The sequence below is a fragment of the Pleuronectes platessa genome, chromosome 15 (assembly GCF_947347685.1).
Source record: "Pleuronectes platessa chromosome 15, fPlePla1.1, whole genome shotgun sequence".
Lineage (NCBI taxonomy): Eukaryota > Metazoa > Chordata > Actinopteri > Pleuronectiformes > Pleuronectidae > Pleuronectes > Pleuronectes platessa.
Genome location: NC_070640.1, coordinates 18,250,247 through 18,273,369, shown reverse-complemented (window position 1 = coordinate 18,273,369; position 23,123 = coordinate 18,250,247). Strand labels below are relative to the sequence as shown.

Sequence of the window (23,123 nt, the reverse complement as noted above, 5' to 3'; positions counted from 1 at the left end):
CAGAGGAGAGTCCAGTGGTGCAGGTGCCTGTGTGTCCACATGTGACTGCTGCTCCAGCTGTGCTGCTGCTCCAGCTGTGCTGCTGCTCCAGCTGCGCGCACACTTCAGGGTGTGACAGGAACACGCAGCCTGTCAGTCAGCTCTGTGCGCGCTGCTTTCCGGATGACTTGACTCCTCTCGCTGATGTGTCTCTGGATGTTTTCTCCCCTCAGTGGTTTGTTTGTGTTCTGAGCCAGATGTTCTGGAGGCTGCAGCTGCGGACATCCAGCGGTTTCCCTTCTTCTTGTCTCTGTACCGATGCAGCTGCTGGTCGGGGGCGCTGAAGTTGAAGTCCCGCTCCTGAAGGCGTGAGCTCCAAATGCATTCGCTCCTGGGCCGGGAGAAGAAAGAAGAAGAAGCCGGGTTCGGGATCGATCGGTCGGGTCTGTCTCCGGGCTTTGCGCCCCACGCCGCCACCATGTTCAGCTGCGTGGGCTGCTTCTGGGTGCTCCTCTCCTCCGCTCTGGTCGCCGTGTGCAGCTTCAGCTTCATATCTCCTGCGTGGATTGTCAAGGACCAGCTGAGGAACAGCCTCCACCACCACCAGCAGCCCCAGCACCACAGCAAGGACTCCGTGAGCTTTGGCTTGTTGTGGCACTGCTCCGAGTCCCTGGATCACATGTACCGGTGCTACACCTTCGGGGGACTGGGCAAATTCGCAGAGATCCCCTCCAGCTCCTGGCAGGTAGGGTTCCCCCTACACAAACACACACACACACACACACATGTCTGCCACATGCCGGTGGAGCCCAGAGAGTGGGCAGGGCAGGGGCCACTCAGTATGGCTCCATGGGACCCAGGACTGAATGAATGATCGGCAGAAATGCGCAAAACTGAGCAAATCAACATCATCACATCCAAGTCAATTGAACATTACAAATGAAGAAGATTAGAGCTGATTTGATGAAATCAGGTCTAAACACTTATCTCCTCACTCTTCTACCTGTAAAATGTACATGACTTTTTACAGTGTATAAAAATATATTTTCTTCTATGATTTCTTTATCATATTTCATACTCGGACTGAGATTCAAGGTGTTGCAGGGACATTAGAAACAGCACAGAACAAACATTATTCTTTTAAGATATGTAGTTCATTATTTTTTTCACAGATGAGAATATATTCACAAACATCCAAATCCTGGTAACAGACAAAAAAAAAACGTACACATCCCCACAAAAAAATGATTCTTATGCACAGACACCAAAAATAAATCAGTTTAAAATCCGACGGCACAATTTAAAAGCAAAATAAAAGAGGTTTAAAACATCAGAATAAGAGGTAAAGAGTTTTTCTTATACATCATTCTTCAATTCACGAAATAAGATTGGTCTTTTTAGCTTCTTGTGTCAGGAGACAAACAGCCGGAGTGACTCAGACCAGGGTTCACTCACACCAACACACTCAACTGCTGCTGCTCACACACCACATGTGTCGCAGCAAAGTGAACAATGCAACAACATCAACACTGTGGCTCCGTCGCTCCTCCTCAGTCGGCTCTGGTGAAAACACAGTTGGGACGATGCAGAGTCGTTTCAGTCTGGATGAAAGATGCTCTGATCTGAGGGAGAGTGCATCACAGGGAGGAGTGTCTGCAGCACACACACACACACACATACACGCACACACACACACACACACACACACTGAGGTTTGGAGGGCATCAGGGGTTTCACTCTCCAGCAAGAATTTCAGTTTCATTTCTCACATTTAGCAAATATGCGAGACAGCAACATCCAACATGACACGTTCTCCCAACTGGGCAGGAAAATCTGGTCCAATCAGCTTCTGTTTATTGATCCAGTATCAGTGCTTGACTCCCAATAAGTGACAACAGGCTGGAGAACAGTTGAATAAAAGCTTGTTTGAGCAAAAAACAATTGGCCTTATTAAAACTCTTGTATCTGGGACACTTATTATTCATGCACATTATGGGATAATTGAATTTCTTACTAGAGGCAGGTTGGGTCTCCCCCCCCCCCCCCAGCCATAAACCTTCAAAATGAAATTTAAAAAAAACCTGCTTCAGGATACCACCTCTGGATTTATGATTTATGCATGAAGGTGTGATGGGGAAATTAGCATTTGAAAGGGGGGTGGTATTAATAAGGGGCTGCTCGGTTGTGTAATTGTTGCACTAGTTTCTGCAAAGTGAGGGATGCAACGCCGGCGTTTTTTGTTTTCACGGGGCGGCAGCTGCAGACACACACGGAGCAGTGAGCGCAAACAGAGCAGATTGACTTCTCCTGTGGTGTTTCATCTCATTTGTGCTCAAACGTTAAGCACCGCGCATCCTTTACGGAATATACTCACTGTTAAAGGCTCATTTGGCTGAAATCGGGAGTCATTTTGCCAGTTAGCCAGTTGTCAGTGAGTTAATTAGTGAGTCTTCCAGTGAGGGTGGGTGTGTGTGTGTGTGTGTGTGTGTGTGTGTGTGTGTGTGTGTGTGTGTGTGTGTGTGTGTGTGTGTGTGTGTGTGTGTGTGTGTGTGTGTGTGTGTGTGTGTGTGTGTGTGTCTGTGTGTGTGTGTGTGTGTGTGTGTGTGTGTGTGTGTGTGTCTGTGCCACATGTGTTGTGTTATCCCGCTGGTGAACTCGAGCGCACGATTCTGCCTCCATTAATAAAGGTGAAGGGGCCATTAAGTTTTCATCAGAGCCACTTTATTACTCCACCACTCCTCGCTGGTGTGCACATCAGTTTTTCTGATGCCTTCTGGTTTTTCAGTCGACAACTTGCACAAAAACACAAGCCAGAAGATACAGTGTGTGCTCAGGCTCCATGGAGCAGGTCTAACACACACACACACACACACACACACACAGACAAGTGCCTCAGCAGCCATTAGTCCCACTCTGTGTTTGTGCTACAACACCTATCACTGTACATTGAGCTGTGTTGTCTCCCTCAGAGTGAAAGAGTGTACACTGGGTTAACGCTGGAACAACATACTGTGGATACTCTTTGTGTGTGTGTGTGAGGAGAAAGGGGAGGAGGAGGAGGAGGAGGGCAGGAAAGGACGGGGAGCAGGAGGAGGCTCCCTGAGAGGCTGGCCTACTTGTGCTCCAGTTTCTTTGGCCTTTTTTCTGTTGACGCTCCTTGTTGTCAAAAGCTTTTGTTTGGATCACACTGCTCTCCAGGTCTGCTGGCGCTCTGGAGCCCGGTTCCATCGCCATGGGCTGGCAGACGCACACACACACACGCACACACACACACACAACCACACACACACAACCCTGTGAGATGTAAAAGAGGGTGGCAAACAAATGCACACACACAATCCAGCATCCTTCAGAGGACGTGGTCTTGGTGGGCCACGTAGACCACAAAGGCTGAACCGAAATTAGATGGTCTGGTCTACAGAGGACCTCCATGATTGGCGTCACCAGCTTGTCTCACCTTTAAATTGGCCGGGAAGGAATCCAAACTTTGGACCCTTTGTTTTTCAGGGATGGAAGGACGTATTTGTCTGCTGTAGTTGGAGGAGCCTTCGAAATGAGAAAGTTTAGTTGAGCTGCTGCTTTGATGCAAACTTTCTTCATGTAGAGCCTGGATCTAGAAGTGGGCAGGGGTGAACAATGGCCAACTAATTTGTCAACTTTATTCGGTGCCACATGAATCTGCCAATCACGTCTATTTTATTTGCCCCGTCAGAATTTCCTGATTTCTGATTGGCTGGTTGGACTTAATGCTGGGTTTAACAATGTTTTTATCTAAGTAAAATTGATCTTCATTTGAATGATCTGATATCGATTCATAAAAAGGCCTTAACATCACACTCAGGTCCCCGGGGGGGAAATATGTTTAGTTTGTGGTGCTGCCTTCAAGTGCTGTCCAAAAAAACAAAACACTACACAGAGGACAACCAAGTTAAAGTCTCCAGGAGTCTTATTTACTAAAGCAAACCAGTCTGTTGAACTTGTTTTTAACATATTCTAAATAAATTACATCTGTATCATTAAAAATAATCTCCAGTGTTTAATTGCAGTGTCGTCAGCTCACAGCTTCCTTACTGGAAATCATCACCTGAAAAAGTTTGTTTTATGAAAAATGTAATAATTATCATTATTATAATTATAATTATAATACCTTGGCTTGCTTGAATTTCCTATTGTGATGCATTCTTTAAAGATTCTCAACACTAAGTCCACTGTGTGAATAAGGTGCCCACCCCAAATTTCTAATTGCCCCCGCTATCTCAGCAGTCTAGATCCGGCCCTGCTTAAAGTACAGCCCCTGAATTGAGACACATCTTGTGACTGGTTAAGTGCATCATCTCGGTCCACAGCACACTGCACGTTGCTATACATGTCAGAGTGAACACACGTGTCAGGGTGGGAGATGCACAAATTGAGACACAGCACCTGATCCATAAGTGTTTTTCACTTGATCAATGTGGCAGAGCAGCAGGCGGCACACATTAAGCTTATTGCAGCAGGGAAGCTATTGAAAACAGCCTCTTCAGTGGTTCTCCACATAAATTATTCCTTGCATTACTTCTGCTTGTTTCTGCCGGGATGAGTCATTTTCCATCGAGGCGGCTGGAGAGTGATGGTGGTGAGTGAGCACGTCTGTGTGCACATGTGTGTGTGTGAGCATGTATGTGCTCCAGTGGAGGAGGAGGAGGAGGAGGAGGAGGAGGGAGGAAGAGGGAGAAGGAGGGAGGAAGAGGTCGCCTGCTACCAAATATTTTCACCTGAACATGTTAACAGCTTAACATGCTTCCAGCGGCTTGTCACGGCTAAACACTGGAGCTGGAGAGGCTCGGCCCTCGTAGTAACCCGCCAGCACCACACACACACGCAAAACACACACACACACACACCAGCATCTGGGTGCTCTTGGATTGTAAAAATGAATGGCACTCGCTCTCATGTCCTGCTTCCCCACTGAATGTCAAGGTCGTCTTGTGTCGCGGCGCTACAGGAACGCCAATAAGAGAACGCCCGAGGTCTTCCCCCTGTTTATCTGCCCGGGCGGGAAAACGTCGGCGGGTCTAGGTGCACATTCTGGATTCTGTGGAAATCCTCTGAGACATGAGACAAAACACTCGGCCCGTGTTGACCCTGCCACGTGCCAGGGAGATTAATTGTGCACGTTAGCAGAGATGTTCCTCCTCGTCTCATTAGCAGCTACCTATGAAGAACACTCGCTGGTGCGTCCACGCCGCATGATGCCCCGAATGTCATTCCCCCCCCCACTGAGCCAGAACTAGTTTTAAGAATAGATAGAGATAGATAACTCATTTAATGAAATCCACTGATGTTTCCTTTGTCTCACTGCGACACCCACAAGTCAGTTTCTGGACAAACCTACGCTGTAAAGAAAAGGTTAACACGAGATGTCATGTTCTTTGTCTTCTAGCTTCCACTTTACTTATTTCCCAGTTCATTAAGGTTCAATCAGAGCACAGTATCAGGGTTTCAACAACGTGTCCGTGCATGGAACGCACTACACCTTCACCGGTGGAAACAGTTAAACATGTTTTACCAGTTTGAACATGTGACCTGAATATGAATATGTGAAAAGGATCAAGTGCAGCCTTCACTCACCACGGCTGTGATGTGAAGTCAGTTCCTCTTTTACCTTTTGAAGTCATTACTGAACCGACAGACAACCAAGGGCTTCGATGTCAGATGTTTCAACAAAAAACATTCCTTTATTAATTAACTGCACCGGGCAGGTTAGGTTTTCATCTGCGTTTGTCTGTCAGTTTGCAGGATTACACTCAGAGAGTACTTGGCGGATTTCCATGAAACTTTGGTGGAAAGATTTAGGTCAAAGAAGAAGCCATGAAACTCAGTGAATTCATCCAGGATTCTGTTTCACTTTGTTTAACGTTGTGAGATTATACGCTTTTCAACATCTTGTTTTCTCAAAAAGTTATTAATGGTTCTGATCAAAGAAAATTTGCAACGTAATATCTAAGAAGGTAAGATAAGATACATTTATTTGTCCCAAACACATGCACAGTCATGCAAAGTCACACTCATGCAGGAAGGGAAATTTAATCTCTGCTTTTAACCCATCTGGTGCAGGACACACAGAGCAGTGAGCGACCATGTACGGCGCTCGGGGAGCAGATGTTGGGGGAGTAAGGTGCCTTGCTCAGGGGCACTAGACAGGGTAGGGAGACTCTTGGATTTTTGGACAGATCAATCCAGGTTCGTCTTTTGTTGTCTCTCCGTGGAGTCGAACCAGAGACGAACCAGAGACCTTCTCTGCCCATAGTCCAAGTTTCTGCCACTAGACCACCGCCTCTCCACTTATATTCTCTGACAACAAAATAATAAATAACAACAACAACAACATTAATAATTATAAAGTTGATATCTTTAGCACTTCTCTAAACAAAGGCTACACTGTGCACAAAAGAAGACAAAACAAAAAGAAAAAAAAAGAAACAGAGAAAAATATATTAAAAACAAAACAACATCTGTTTAAACCAGTTACGATTAGGCATTAAAAGGCTTTCCTTTTAAAGTGCTGTATGGGAGTTAGTATCGTATAGACTGTATGTACAGGCTGTTTGATTGGACCTCCTGGCTCCCCTCTGTGGTACATTTCATCACACTGATTATGAAAGGATAACTTCAATACAGAAACAACAGTCCCAGCAGAGTAGAGTTAATGCACTTTTATTAAATATTCTTCCCTCCCAGGCCGAGTGCGATGACGCGCTCCTGGTGTACAGCAGGTTCAGGCAGGGATCCAACCCTTTGTGCACGGCCTAATAACACAATGATGGACAGGGTCTGGCCTTTATCTCTCTGAAGAACATGAGAGGGAATTAAAGGGTCTTTGCTCTGAGCCAACCTCCACCGCAGGGGCCAGGAGGTCCGGTGACACACACACACACACACACACACACACACACACACACACACACACACACACACACACACACAGACGTATTCCAGAGGGGACCCAACATCTCTCCTGCCCCTTTTACCACAAAGACACTGGCTCAACAAACGAGCAGAGAGCTGCGAAATCTCCCAACGTACAGAAAGTCGTAATTTCATCCCTGATGCAGGCTCCTGAGATTCACTGTAGCAGTAAAGCTTCTCCTCTCCCCCCCCCCCCACACTCCCTCTCTCTCTTCATCTCACAGCCTCTCTCCTTTAATGCTAATGGGGGAACCTCTGTGGTGAAAGCCATTTGTGTGGAAGTGTGTCTGACAGTTATAAATGATGTTATGGGGTCTAATGCACATGCTGCATTCCCACCTTCCCCGCGGGGACTCCTTTGCCCAGTTTGCATTGCAAAAGCTGGACTTGTCTGGCTGCTTTTTCTCCTGCCGACCTCATTCTGTTTGGAGCTTCATGTAGTGTGTGTTTTCACAGAGACACACACACACACACACACACACACACACACACACACGAGGAGACAGCTCAAAGGGATGTGATGTACCCATGCACCCTTTCACACACAGCGAGATGAAAAGTGATGAGTGACTGATGCAGATGCACGCACACACAAAAAAATGTTTCTCTCAAGCATCAGAGTGATCAAAAGAGACGCTGATGTGATGCACAGCGGTCGTCCATGTTGACAGTGATGCAGTAATTAGGGGCTCGGAGAGAAATGGCTGAGGGGCATCATGGAGCCCCCCACCCCCACCCCTCCTCCACAGCACAAACTGCCATCATCCATTTCCACACTCGGTAATGAACTCAACTCTGTTTCCTCTCAGCTGCCGTCGTAAAAGTGAGTCCACCTGTGATGTTGTGGCTCTTACAGCTCCCGCCCATGTCCCGCCCTGCCCTCCCCCCCTGACCTTTCGCCCGGGCCACTTGTTCTCCGGGCTCTTAATGCGTTCAGGTGGAGCAAGGATACGAGGTTGAGAGGAGAGTCGAGAGGACAAGGGAGGTCAGGAGTCATTTTTTACCACCGGCTCCTCCGCCGAGTTGTTTTTCAGGTGGCTGGTTTAGAACGAAGCCACACATCATCCCGGTGCCGGTGGCGGCCCCGCTGTCTTGAGACAGAGCGTGCAGCCGCTGCTTTACGAGACAGTCCCATCCCCGGCCCCGGGCTCAGCCAGATATAAATTAGTGGTGTTTTGTATCTGGTTGTCTGCTCGACTTGACTTATTCCAGGTACATACAGTAAATATACTCATTACAAAAAAAAAAGGGGCTCAGTGCAGAGCAGGAGGAGGCAGTGGACCTGGAGAGAGAGATAGATGTTTAGTCCTTTGACAGCAAGTCTTGCGTGAAATGTGGCGCGCCGACTTATTATCATACAGCGCATGTTTACTTCAAGGCCGCCGTGTGACTGGTGGCAGAATGAATGGTCGGCGGTGTGGATACTGGGGAGGGATTATACCCTGATGGATTTGGGGATGAATGGGCCATTGGGATGAATGTTTTTACTCCATCACGAGCCGCAATTTGCTTTTTCACATCATTCCAAACAATTTTTATAGTTGTGCTACATCGTTTGACTACAGTATTAGGTTATAAGTTACAAGCACATTATTGTAAGTTATAAGGTTATTAGTTTATGATAATGTGCTTGTACGTTTGGTATTTATTTGTTATTTCATTTGGAGCCAGACAGTGTTGGCTGCAGTTTGTAGAATCTGTGTGTGGAAGGCATTTTAAAGAGAGGCTCTGCGTTTATTTTGCAATTAACTACAAATCATTATTCCTTTACATCCCTGTTCCATTTCTGAGACTCATGCTGATTTTCTTCAGCTGGTTTTCACGTTATATCAAAACGTCGTCAACAACACACAAAGACTCACAATTTGGTGACAAATCAGCTCCTTTATTTATGAGACTTCTTCATTATTTTTGATTGAATGATGGATGATTAAGTGGAAGCACGGTCGCAGGTAGGGGCTGTTATCAGAGCTCTCCATGGCACCTCCACTGCAGCCTCCCTGCAGATCCTTACACAGTCTTCAATACAGATTTGATATTCAAGGTGTAAAAATGTCGCAGAACTCCATGTGTGGAGTGGTGGGCAGGGAGACATTAAATCTGACCTTGGGCTAGAATGAATGAGCACGTCTGTTTTATGCTCAGCTTTTATGTTTTATTTCACCAGTATTTAAATTCTCACAACAGTGACCGTTTCAGTCCGACAGCTCCCGTTTGACACGTTTATTACAGCAGCGGAACATAGTGAGAGATCATTTTGATGAGCAAATATCTTAGCCCCCCCCTCAGTGCAGTCGCAGGTGGTTCAGCTTGGCTGACGCTGGCCAGCAGGGGCACCGACCGGCCGAGGGAGAGCTGGGAGATATGAGCATCTTGAATGGACAGCCACATGAGGAGGGTGACAAAATCACGACTGTCATGGCTCCCAGACGGTGGAACCAGCTCTCCACTGACATCAGGACAGCAGAAAGTCTACACGTCTTCCAACGCAGGCTCTTCCATCTACACCTTGGTTAAGAAGATAATTTGTCTAAGTCAAGTTGCACTTATATGTTGCACTAACATGTAGCACTTTGTAGTTTGGCCTTTTTGCTATTCTGCCCTTGTACCCTCGTGGTTGAATGCACTTATTGGAAGTCACTTTGGATAAGAGTGTCAGCTAATGTTATGTATGTACAGTATGGGTGTGTATGGTAGTGGATGGTGGATAATTCACGTGGTGTGTGACATGAGGAGAGAAGTTCTGCGTAAGCATCGCTCCTTTACTGCAACATCCAATAACTATTGTATGAAATAGGCAGCAGACGCCCGGTAGAAGCTGTGCGCCTTGACACGCATTGCAACCGAGAAGGAGAACGTGATCATCCACTTTCTGATTGGATACTGTGATGGGAAAAAAATAAGCACCAATAATAAGAAGAGGGGGAGCACAATGTGGCAAGCAAGCAGTGGAGACTGAGATATGTATGAGAGGTTGGAGGATGACAAATATTGTGCCTGAAATTATGTGGAATTTGTCACAAATCATTCACAAACTAGACCATGGGTTGTTAAGCACTAGGTTCTACATTTAAACTGAAAGCACAAGTGCTATCAATCAATCAATCACATTTTATTTGTATAGCCCATATTCACAAATTACAAATCGTCTCATAGGGCTTTAACAGGGTGTGACATCCTTTGTCCTTTACCCTCAGCAAGAGTAAGGAAAAACTACCTTACTATGCAGTGACTATGCTCATTAAGTTGTTTGGGACTACTGCTGGTTGGGGCGCTTTCACACCTTCTTTATTTGGTCGGGATCTTCAGACTTTTCAGATTAGTCTGAATCCAAATATCAGGTGTGGAAGGTGCCTCAGACCAACTGACCCAATTTTTGTCCGACCAAAAGACGTGACTCTATCCAGATGAAACTGAACTAAGTTTTATGATCATATATAGAATGAACACTTTATAGGATAGTTCAGAGTTGATGACCAATTGCGGGAAGTTGAGACTACATTAGACAAAAGGAGAAGGAAAATAGACTCCAGTGTTAAGCTCGCAGGATTGATTGTTGTCTTCACCTCCAACAACTACAATCTTTGAATGACAAGGACACATTTTTTCCGATAGCAAAACCATAATTATTTCATAGTGGTAACGAAAGTAACAAAGCAATTTTTTTTTTTCTCCAGTCAAACAGAAAGATGCACGTCATTCAAGTCAGTGAATACAATAGCTGATTGACACCTCGCTGATGTCAGACACACATCAGTCTAGGAACCAGTCCATGTCAAGTTAAGGTAGAGAGGTCCCATGTAGCTGATGACGACAGGACGCATGTTTATGTGACACAAAATTATTCTGCCATAAATTCAACTCCAATTAACCGGAACACATGTTACCATGTGACAGAGACGTGAACCTTGATTTAGACTTCCAGGTGTGAAAAGGCCCTCAGGCAGTTCGTACTACAGATGATCTGTCTGCTGTGAATATGTCGGCTCTGGTAAAGCCTTGACATCAGGCAGCGTTCATCATTTCTTCCACGACAGCCATGTTGAAGGAAGAGGTGCTGCGGGTCGACAACTAAACACTGAAATTGATCGGAAGGCTGCTGAGCTGCGACACACGTGTCACGAGAGACAAACAACTGTATCGATTGTCTTTCTGCCAAAAAAGAAAATACACACAGGTGGAAGAAGAAGACATATTGAAGAACATCAGGATTATTTCTCCTCGGAAAAAATAGCCAGTTAAACAAAGAGGGTTCTTTGCACATTTGTAGAACAAGTGGAGATCGTCTAATGTTTATATTCTTGTAACTATAGGTCAGAGTGTTTCTTGATGGTAAACACAGGGGATTCTCCTCTATATGGTTTTATTTTCATTAATAAGGCAGTTCTTTCATTCATATCTACTAAAACTCAGCGACAGAGTATATTTTAATTTTTTGATTTATTTTGCTGTAGTATTAAAACGCTCTTGATAGTTATTACATTTTGTCAACTTCTTTAAAAAAAAAGTTCTCTGCTTCAAGGATGCTCTGACATGTGGGACTTTAGTTTGCTCCTGATCCAAATCCTTTAAATCCCTGAAACAACCGAACTCACAGGATCCATCATTACACAAGTCTTGGTTCTGTTTGTGTCTCAGCCTTGGGAGACAACCAGACTAAACCCGCCTGGTGTTTCCTGATTTGAGGTCTGATCCCAACCTGAGATATTTGAGATATTTCTTTTAAAAACAAAGCTGTGTGCTTTGGAAAGGCTTTCACCGGCATAAATATAAATCAGACAACAGCTGCAGATCAACACAGAACACGGGAGTACACACACACTGCAGTGAACTCCTACACTATAGGAAATAAATACATTACTGCTTTACTAATTAACTTACCTTTTACCACAGTCAATGAATGTGGCTGGTGAAATCAAATTGTCTCCCTTAGCTGAACCTAACCACAGTCTAAAATCATTATACTATAGAACACAACTTTGTTAAGCTGCATGGTTTGACAGCATGTTTACATGAGGTCAGCTGCTGCCAAACAACACACTACACGTACAGTTTGCCTGCAAAGATGATGTACCATTTAGTTTGTTGTTATATGTCAGAAAACCAATGGGATTTTATCTGTTGTCACAAAAAAGTGTCACGGTTCTGCTGTAGTTAAGGACTTAAGTCGCTGCTTTACCTTCCTTTTGTATAGTTGACTCTGTTAAGTTACCTTTTATTCTTCGTCGTGTTGTCTCATTTCCTGTTTTATTTTGACCTTCCTGTTTCACCTGTGTTTCATTAGCATCCTCTATCGGCTTCGGCTTCATTCGTAGACTGATCGCGTCACACCGATGCGACTAGACTGTTCCAATTCCAAGGCTCCTCCAAATGTGTCCTTCCACCCCAGTGCAACGGAGGCTCCACTGGCTTCCCGGCTCAACATATCCCATGATTCATTGCACTTCAGTGACGAACTGTTTGTCAAAGAGGTAATGGCGGCAAAAATCGAGGCTTAAACGCAGGAGATTCAATTTTTTAAATGTAAGTACTCAAATGAACAGCGAACGGTTCACATGTTAAAAAACATCTTATGAATTTTTTATCAGCTGAAGATTTTTTTCGTCCGTAGCTTTGCAGCTAGGCGACGGCTGTAATGTAGGGACAAGCTGGTGATGCAATAGGATGACCAGACCGAGACCAGATTGATTGAAAATGTTGAACATGTACCTTTAGCTGTTCGATACTCGGGCTGGAAGGACACGTTTGTCCGCTGCATTTGGACGAGCTTTGGAATTGGGACAGTCTCGTCACTCAGCTGTGACGCAATCAGTCTAAAACTGCAGCGATGGAAGGATGCAGCCCCTAAATCGAGACACAGCTACAGCTACTGGTGGTCACTTCACTTCCTCTCGAAAACCTGAACACTAATGATTCACACTTTTGTCTCCTTCACTGATCACATGCCCCGCCCTGATCAGTTCCACCTGTATCTTGTTTACTTCCGGTCTCTAAACCCTGTATTCTCCTGTGTTCCTGGTCAATTTGTCTTGTACTACACTAGTATAAATTCCAATACCATGATACCAAAGTCATATCAAAGACTGTGTGTTACCTAGACCTCATGTGCGTCTGCCTGTGTGTCCTCACCTGATTCCAAACATAGCACAAGGTCACAATGTGTCCACAATGTTATCACACTCCTCAGGATATTTTGGAATGTATAATAAGACACTTTCACTTTTATTCCATCTATTACTGACTGTTGGCTCACCAGGCTAATGTAATGCATTTTTCATGATGTCTCTCTTCCTGCTTCCCAGTGCGGGTTGCGTATCTAATTGCATGAAGTGTGCTTTAGCCATTTAGGCCTTCATCAGGCACAACACAAAATTGCCTCCCTTGAGCTTTTCTCTTAACCTAATGGTCGCATGACAAGATCACATGCAAACAAATCAATACACGCACAACATCTTAGAGCATCTGATTATTAAGATACTGTCACACTAATAAGCAGTAATTTCCTAAATAAACAATCAAAGAAAAGAAGAAATTGGGTTACACTTTAAAATCTGGGTGTTGTGTTGCTTTTAATATTTATATCCACAAAGATTCCCTTTGTTTTTTGAGTCTGTTTCCTCCTTTTATTAATGTTTCATTACAAAGCCCTGATAACTGTTTGTAATGAAGTGCCGTGGGATGTTAGAAGTTGTTTGACAATTTATGATTGACTTTATTTCCTACCTGCGGTCCGATGTGTCAGCAAAAAAGATGGTATTAAATTGGCATTTGTCAGTTAATGTTCATGCTTTTGAGGAAAATAAAACGCGATGACTGCCTGGAACCTAGGAAATTGATTAAAAACGGTTTTAGGAAATGATCGACAGTAATGTTTCCAGCATCTCATTTCTAGTTCCTTTAGCTCAGTTGACTTTGATGAGTGAACATCAATGCTTGTGGAGTCAGTAGAGGAAAGTTTTCATCAATGTCAATGCACCGACAGCAAATACTTTGAGTTGCAAATGGGCAACATGTCAAACCTACGGTGGCCCTGAAATGCAAATCACAACACACAACAACAAATCACAGAACACAACAGCAAATAACAAATCAGCTGTATAAGAGAAAACATGACAAATCACAAAACACGACGGTAAACGAGAAAAACAACGCAACATATTACGTCGCGTTTTCCGATTTGCAATTGTGATTGGCACTTCAGGGCCACCGCACAAATCACCAGCGTGGTCTTTCAAACAATCATGTTGTGTGTGTGTTATTGTTGCTCATGATGCTGATAAATGGAGCCACAGTTTTGGAAATGGTTACAATCACTGTTTCCCTACGCGCACACGTGATCGGGAAATGATGGGAGTCATCATGCTGCTTCAAGGACACTGACATGTGGAGGGTGACACTGACCTCCTGAAAATGGCTGAGCTCCTGCACCAGCTGAACTACAGCCCCTCAATCTTAAAATAAAAGAAATAATCTAAGCTTATACACTTTCATTATAGTTACCACTTCTTTTTCTTTAGCTATAGGCTGTGTCTCCATTCTTGAGACAGTCTCCATTCTGTGTCTGCAGAATTGTCACAAACTCCTGCACAGGGGATGTAGACGGAGTGCGTGTGTAGACGGGCGGAGCAGGGCAAGAGGTCAGCGCTGCACACGAGTGGGGAATTGAAAGTGCAGAGGAGCAGCTGTCCAGATGATGGATAGAACAGGTGCCTCAGAGAGAGATGGGGAAGAGAGGGAGGAGGAGGAAGAGGAGGAAAGAGAGGGGGACATGTTGATCTGCATTTTATACCCATCGAGGTGAAATAGAGAGGAAATCAGTCTGGCTGAGTCGCAGAAGGATTTATGATCTCATCAGGTTTGATGGATGGACGTTACCCAGTGAATGATCATTTTCCTGCTGCCTTTACGTGATATTTGATATTCTCAAAGCAGTGGGCTCTTGGCAACACACTCGCTCGCTCGCTCCCCCCCCCCCCCCAAGCCACTGATGGTCAAAAAATATGATTTACTCCACCAGCAGACATGGGGATGTTTATTCAAATATTGGCCTGATTCCCAGCAGCGGAACGCAATCAACCCATCTACGCCGCGAGCGTTTATCTCACGTATGAATTATGCTCTTTGCTTTGGCGATATTTAAGAGCCTCTGATCAGCAGTTCCCAGGTAGACACGCCGAGTCATCTGACGGATCGGACAGGGCGAGAGACGGGGCAGCATAACGGAGCGGCGGTTTCTTCAGCAGTGGGGGGGGGCGGGGTGCTGAGTCAGCGGTCTTCAGGAGGCCGCCACCCATTTGTTAAGCGGCCTGTCACTTCCACTGCCTGCCCTGTGGATCCTGCGGGTAGTTTATGTATCGATTTAACAGCGAGCCTCTCTCCATTTTTTAACATAAGTGATGGCTCACTCGGCTCGATGCACACGGGCTGGATGTAGCTGTGTGAGTCGCCAGCGGAAGCTTCAGAGGTCGCAGGCAGAAGGGTTAACAGACCCCCCCCCCCCACACACACACACTTAAATACAGTAAATCTGCCTCCTCTTCACATCTTAAAGCTGTCATTCTGCAGGAGAACAGTCTCTTAAGAGGAGTAGATGCAGTCTGATGGAGTCGGCCATGTTTTTCTGCTTTGTCTGGATATAGTTTTTCTGCTCCACTTTTTTACTGAGCTTCTCGCGAAATCCTGCAGCATCAAAACCCAAAGCTCCTGGGACGGAGCCCGCCTTCCAAACATAACTTCGCTGTCGAGTCCCAGAGTGAGCTGTGCAGCTTCAGAGGAGAAAATCCACAAGTCCCAAATGTGGAGACTTGTTCAGAGGAGGGAGATGTCACTGAATTTCAGTTTCGGAAAACGTAGCACTTAAAAGCTCTGAGACGGTTCAGACATGTCAGACAATAAACAAAATTAGCCGCTGGTTGGAACTTGAAGTGTCAGTGTTCCTTGTTTAGTTTTGGCGTCAGAAGGAATTTGCAGAAGGAATCTAATCAGGTGTTTCTTTGGGGATTTGACTGTCTCACCAGCAGAGAGGACTTCCTTCCTCTCTCAGGGAAACAATGCAGATAGAAGCAACCTTTTTGTCGCGAAAAACAATCGCAAAACAATGTAGAAACAATTTGTTCATGTATAAACAGTTATGTATTTTGACTTAGCATTAGAATTTACCATTTAACCTTGAAGTGAAGAAACTTTTACAATTATGTAACAGCCTGTTTGTAATGTTCTGAGCTCTCGTCCTGTGTTATTGCTCTGGAGCAACTTCAGAGTTAGTGGGTCCACCTCAACAGTTCTACAATATACTGTCACTTGGACGTTGTGTGCAGAACTTTTTATAAACAGTCTCTGGTGCAGAGTGAAGTTTGAAAACTTTGTGATCATCCAACCTGGTTTATCTGAAATGAAGATTTTATAGTCAATGTTTTTCATAGAAATAAAAAGAAGTTGCCTCATTACTGTTTATGTGGTTTATATATAAGTTTAAATGATTTGAAATAATTTGTTCTGACATTATATGTCAGCTATTCGAGAGGTGTGTTCAGCAACCCACACAATATTCAGACCCAAGTTCACAACTTTTCAAAATAAAAGCTCACTAATTCCGTTGGTATAAAGCACTACAGCACTGAAACAAACTTTGTGCTTTTACTAAGACAAAACTCGATGAAGAGGAAAAGCTTCTATGAATGTTGTTGCCATGATCGAGGTCTGCACTTGTGGATATCTGTGTGAGTCCGATATGGTGAAATAAAATTCATCAGATTATTCAAAATGATCTGTTGGTGACATTGGCCGCTGCTGTAGTTTATCCGAGGATTTAGAGGAAGACACATCCAACTTGGTCCACAGACTGACGGGCCCCCACACACACACTGACTGCTGCAGAGTGCTGGTCGCCTGTTTATTCAAACTGTGTGAGTACTGAATGTAACGTGTGTCCAGATCACACCAAAATCTGCACTGCACTTCCTCTGACCATCTACAACAGACATGCAAAAAAAAAGGTTTGTGATCATCTCCCCGCCATCTCTCTGTGCTGTTAGTTGTACAAATAGATAACAGCAGGTATTAATAAAACCTAATACTTTTGGTCTACCTACGAGCACTCTTTCTCTCACAATAAAAAACCACACGAGGGGACTGGAAAATATTCCTCAATAAAAAGTGAATTTCCTCCTCTGCGACACGGAGGAGTTTGTTGCTGCTGTGCTAGTGTGCAGCTCCACAGGGAGAGCGGAATGAGAAGAGAAGATGAATACTGAAGCACCCAGCAGGACATATGGGTAAAGGCAGAAGTGTAGCAAAGTCATTTGGATGCCAGTCTCTGATCAAAGTCGAGTTTAATCTGTTTTGTGCTTATAAATGTAAAACCTGCAGGGCCACAACACCAAGAATTTAGAATGTTTTGTTTATTCCCGATAGTGGGTCAGTTAGTAATGACTTTAATGAAAACTGTGGCTTGTAGTTGGAGTTTGCTAAACACAACACATTCCTGTGAATCCAGCTTTGAGATGCATATGACTTGTTTGTTCCAAGTTCACAATGTTTTGCAATGAATCCTTATTATAGAAGGGACCGTCGCCTACTGTGATTTACAAAACTGAGCTGAAGAAGTGACCTGCTGAGTAACGATCAGCCGTCATCGTGTAAGATGAAGCCGCTCTGCAGTGCTTTTGTCCACTTACATCATTCTTGCCCCAATCCTCAGTGGGCCAGGCTCTTGGCACCTTAACATGCAACAGCTGCTCTTTCTGCCATGAGGATGATACTTAATCAGACTGATGCAACTATTTTCCAGAGGTGGTAACAGACACGCTTCATTTATTATTCCTGTGGAGATCCACTTTCCTCTTGATAGTGAGAAAAATTATATTCTTGATGACAGCGATAACGCCTATAGTGCTGAGATTAAACCTTGGAGACGTGGTTGCTTGTGACAGGCAGACTAAGGATGTTAATTTTCTAATTTTCAACTTTTCTGATATGTAGGTAAATGTGGATTTTTGGTGTTAGGGAGTTTGCTGTAATCCGCGTGTAACATGGACGAAAGTGAAGCAGAGTGTGGAGCCAGATATAGTAGCATTTCCAGTTGCTACAGTACAGTATGCATGAATTATGAAATGTGCACTTGGGACCAGCGGTAGTGCAGATCATGCATAAATGCAAGAGCAAGCTGGGCTGTGTGAGTTTTTGAGGGCGTGAGTGTGTGAGAGGTTTGCTGAAGGACGCTCTCTCTCTTCAACTTCTCTGTTACAGGGGCAGGAGGCAGGGACATGTTCCCGGACATGATTCAGTATGACGAATCCTCTATATGTTAGAATATAAACATAAACAAGCTTATTGTTTTTTAGCTGGGAGAGTGTCTGTTGAAAACAAGAAAAAATCTGTAAGATCCATAAATATTACATCCAAGGCCTTAAAAGAAAAAATCTAAATTACCTCTTTTCTGCAGACTCCCAAATCCTCTGGGGCTCGTCATCCAGTTCAAACTGGAACGCTGACAGTAGCTCCCTGTGCAGATGATTATCTCCTCCACAGATCGCTGATGAAATCACTTTCATATACTCTTTTTGGATTAATTCATTTTCATCATCTCATCGCTTGCCTTTTAAACTAATACATTTAATGATACAGTAATGTGATGGATTGTTTCCTTGGTCCTGATAAACAGATAACAGCAGTTTTGTCCAAATTGTGTTTTAAAGGTGGAGTTCAGATGGGAGTGTATTGAAAGGTTTATGTGGTCATGAGCCAGTAAACTGTGAAAAAGCCTGTAGAGGACTTTGGCAGGAAAGTAGTGGTTTGAGGGAAAACCTCAGTCTGTGCTAATGTTGCATTCAATTTACAGTATCTGCACCCAAGTCCGTTTTTTCACATGCTTTTTTTTAATCCATCATCCACAAAATAGAAACATTGCACACTGAGTGGAGTTGAGCAGTGGGGAGGATTTTTGTGATCCTCTCGCTTCTTGAATAAAGAAAACATCAGATCCAAGCAGAATTTCTTCTTCTGATCAAGGAGCTGCAAAATGATCCTGATGCCTTCCAGTATTTCAGGACCTCGATGGTCCAGTCTGATTGGCCTCCAGCACTGAGATGCGTTGTAAATAGAAGAAAACTAACTTTTGTGATGCAATTGATCCCGAGAAACTCGAACCAGTCTGTGGAACTCTAAAGATGTGGAATGTGGATGTGTAAATGTGACTGACAGAGTAGCTGTGTCTCCATTCAGGGGTCTATGTCGACCAGGAGGGAGGCCGAACAGAAATGAGACGGTTTTGTCTGCAGAGGATTTCCGTGATCAGCGTCACCAGCTCGTCCCACCCTTATTGTTGTTGCCTAGCGACAGAGCTGAAGTTGGACATGATGAGAAAGTTCTAATGCCCCTTGGGCTTTTTTTAACATGTGAATCCTTCGCTGTTCGGTTGAGTTGAAGCGTGAAACTCAAGCATCAGACGTCTCGTTGCACGCCGGCGCCACTGCCTCTTTCAAAAGTGGTTTGCCACTGAAGCGCAATGAATCCTGGGATAGGTTTGGGCGGGAAAAGATCCACCCATTGGAGCCTTTGTTTCTCGGGGATGGACGGACTTATTTGACGGAGCCTTTTTTCTTGTTGAGCCACAGTGACGTAATCAGTCGTCCAATGCGGCCTCTGAAGGATGTGGCCCCTGAATGGAGACACAGTTAATGTGATGTGTCGTATATGTTTATTTAAGATAAAGACCTTTATGCTCAACAAGTGAGATAAAGGACTGAACCTCAGAGTGGATCTACAGAGACTAGACTGATAAAACCTCTACAGATGGAGCCTTACTGTATGTGGGCTGTGGTGTTATGCCAACGTGAGATAGTACAGTATTTCTTCACTTTGAAAAGGCAAAGTGCTCCTCCCTCCCTCGCTCTTCTGCCACTTCTTCCTCTCTTCATGTCTCCGACACTCCCCCGTCCTCTCATCTTCTTCGCTCCCCTCATCTCGCCCTCCTGCAGCGCTGTGTGTCTTGAAGTGAAATGATCATCCGCAATTTCTGGATTGGGCCAAACATACGTTTATCCTATTGAACAAATGTGCTGATAAACAGTTATCATCTTTTGTTTTTTTTATCCCCGCAAATTTATACACATGAACACTGGGTTCCAAATTTTAAGCCCTTTTCTTTTTATCCATTTCTTATTTGCATCTGCTTTCAAAGCCGAGAGACATAACAGGACAAATTCCAAGGCTGGTGTCTTTTTGAAGGGACTCCAGGGGGACGAGTAGAAGAGGGGAAGAGGAGGAGGAGGAGGGGACGTTGGACACAAAAGTATCAGTTGCGCTATAATTCAATTACAGTATCTATTGAGAGAGAAGAGAAGAGAAAGCAGAAACTTTGCCTGGGGTCCTTCTCTTTTTGACTATACCCATCAGCCCCCACCACCATCACCACCACCAGCAGCCTATTATCAGAGCAGAATATTAAAAAAAAGGCAGCTCTGGCCCGGCTCTGTGGATGTCATCATTAAACCAGGCTATGAGGGATCCCATACATTTCAAACCAGCTATTTGATCCTCCTGTCTGATCTGATCCGCTTTTGTGATCTATTATGAAGGAGCGCGACGGATGGATGAAAGAGAGAGGCGGCGTTCTGGGTAGATTCAGAACCTATACATCCCCTCATCCCTTCCCTTCCCCTCTCCTCTCCGGGACATCAATGAGCATTTAATTGAGAGTAGAGAGAGAGAGAGAGAGAGAGAGAGAGAGAGGAGGAGGAGGAGGAGGAGGAGGAGGAGGAGGAGGAGGAGGAAGAAAAGCAGGAGAAAAGGCTTTTGCGTTGCCGCTTTGTGCCCCAAGTGTGTGATGTGTGAGGGTTTCGAGGCACCTGTCAGCACCAGGAACCATAATGATCGGGAAAAGGAGATGTTATCTACAGTGGCTTTGCTATGGTTCGAATCTGGACAGAGAGGTGTAGCTATACTGTATTTGAGCTGTGTGTAAGTCTGCTGCTCTGTGTGTGTGTGTGTGTGTGTGTGTGTGTGTGTGTGTGTGTGTGTGTGTGTGTGTGTGTGTGTGTGTGTGCGTGCGTGTTTGTGTGTGGGGCAGGTGGTGCTCAGCAATGCCAGATGGACACTTGATCACTTCTCATACAATTCATGATTAACCCATAAAGAGAATCTATTGTATAAGGCATCATCCTCCTCCTCCTCCTCCTTCCTCTCGCTATCAGCGAATCAACGAGGGAATTTACCTCACATGAAGTTTCTTTGGTGTTGAATTATCAGCGGGTCTTTTGATATGAATCAATGGCGCTGCAGTGCAGTACATGTAAGGCCGGCGTTTGCCGCGGCACAATGTGCTTAAAATAGCAGCTTTTCTCTCAGTCCTGTAGCCTCTTCTTCCACATGAGTCACTGTCTGCGCTGCTCTACCTGAGGCTTTCACAAAGATGATTCTCCTTAGGGAGGAAACCAGCAGCTGATGTGAAACAAGAGCTGTGGTGTGTGACTGGGACCAGAGACTCACTGAAGATTGTTTTTTGGGGGGGCAGGCAGTTTTTATTCACACAATGTCTATTCATAAATTGAAATAAATCTATTTTCTAATGGCCTTCTTTTGAACATGGAGAGCTGATGGAGCACAATGGCTTCAACTCTGCAGACCCCTCCTCTATTTTATCTGTGGAGTAATCTGTTGTCTTCTCTTTCGTTAGTGTGGAAAGTGTGCAATTTTTACCTTTCAACTTCTCTGATTAACAGACCATCAAATATAATGTTTCTGCATCTCTATTATTGTATCAGTTTCACATTTCATTTTGTCAAAAGCTGAGAAAATATACTGTAGGGGTCCTATGGGGATTAATTAATGTGGAATGTTGAAAATCAAAACTAAAGACATGTAAAGATTAGAACAACCTGAGAATAGACTGCAGAACAATGGAGAAATGAGTGAAACCTATATTAGATCCGCTTAGATCTATCTATCTATCCATCCATCCAACAATCCATCTATCCAGACACAGGGAGAACATGCAAACTCCCAACAGATAGACTCCGCCCAAACCGTGATTCATTGCAGTCAGAGTGAACTCAGAGAAGTTAGTGAGTGGCAAGCTAATAACAGCAGGTTCAGTCCAGCTTTATCTCATTGGGCAACAAAAGTTTGGGTTTATCACCAGAAGTGAAGACCCCTCAGTCCCCACTCCCCAGGCAGTGCTTATGGACCAGGCCACTGCTACGTTGCACACTTATCATGGCCAGATTAACCTGCTCAGGTTCAGACAGATTACTGGTGTAATGTTTAAAATCCTACATTGTAGTTTTATCTGAAATCAAATGTTGTAGTTGTACACTAACCAAGATGACAGCTGCAATATGTGACTGCTGTTGTTCATGGCCACGATATCTACACTCGACTGAGCTCACTTAAAAAGTGAGTTTTAAAAGTTTTTGGTTTTATTAATAACTCTGACAGATGCTCTATTCAACTCACTGGTGCTTCAAACTGTGTTTTCAAACTCTGGTGTCACTGTGTTGTTTGGATTTGTTGGTGAGCAGATTTGATTCAGATTAGCTTTTTCAGAATTAATAGTTTTTTGTCTTCTTGTGGTTGGACTACCTCTCCCCTGTCTCAGTGATAAAACGCGTTATGACTGACTCTTAAAGTAGTAACTCACAGAAGGTTTTGTTGGTGCACTTGACAGCAGCTGGAGTAGGAAGGCGTTTGAATAGAAACATCAGGTTGTGGAGCCTGACTCTGATGACTCTGAGGAAACTTCCTGCCCTGAACTGTGATCCAAATCAAACATCCGTGCACAGCACGTACACTGCTTGCCTTTCTGTGTTTCCTTCTCTCTGATATGTGGGGATGTTTCCTGTATGGGCTCATTTAAAAAAAAAAAATGTAAACCTTTATTCAACCCGAGTCCCCTGAGATTCAAATCTTTTTTGAGGGAGAGATGGTGGAGATATCACACCACTTCGAGGTTACAAATGAAATTCAACATATCCAAAGAGACAAAAACAAGGAAAATAGAGGATGGTGAAAAGAGAAGTAACAGATGCCTTTCAATCAGAAGAAACAAATGAAAATAAATTAGAATGGAATTAAATATAATGAGAACAAGAGGAATAGACTTTGGCTCTAAGCCCCCAGCAGGAAGTAGAACACCGTGGAAGCAGTCATATGATTTAGGAGCTTTAACAGTCCCCCCCCCCCCCAAAGGGGTGATGAAG

The 23,123-nt window shown here is 44.4% G+C and overlaps 1 protein-coding gene across 1 annotated transcript in view; it reads left to right on the top strand.

The window, feature by feature from the left end:
* Window positions 1-23,123, top strand: part of LOC128456643 (LHFPL tetraspan subfamily member 7 protein) — a 104,552-nt gene continuing 81,429 nt past the window's right edge. Inside the window, exon 1 of the mRNA XM_053440898.1 lies at window positions 1-724. Within this exon, the coding sequence (XP_053296873.1) occupies window positions 359-724 (366 nt within the window). The 5' untranslated portion in view covers window positions 1-358. The remainder of the gene's footprint in view (window positions 725-23,123) is intronic.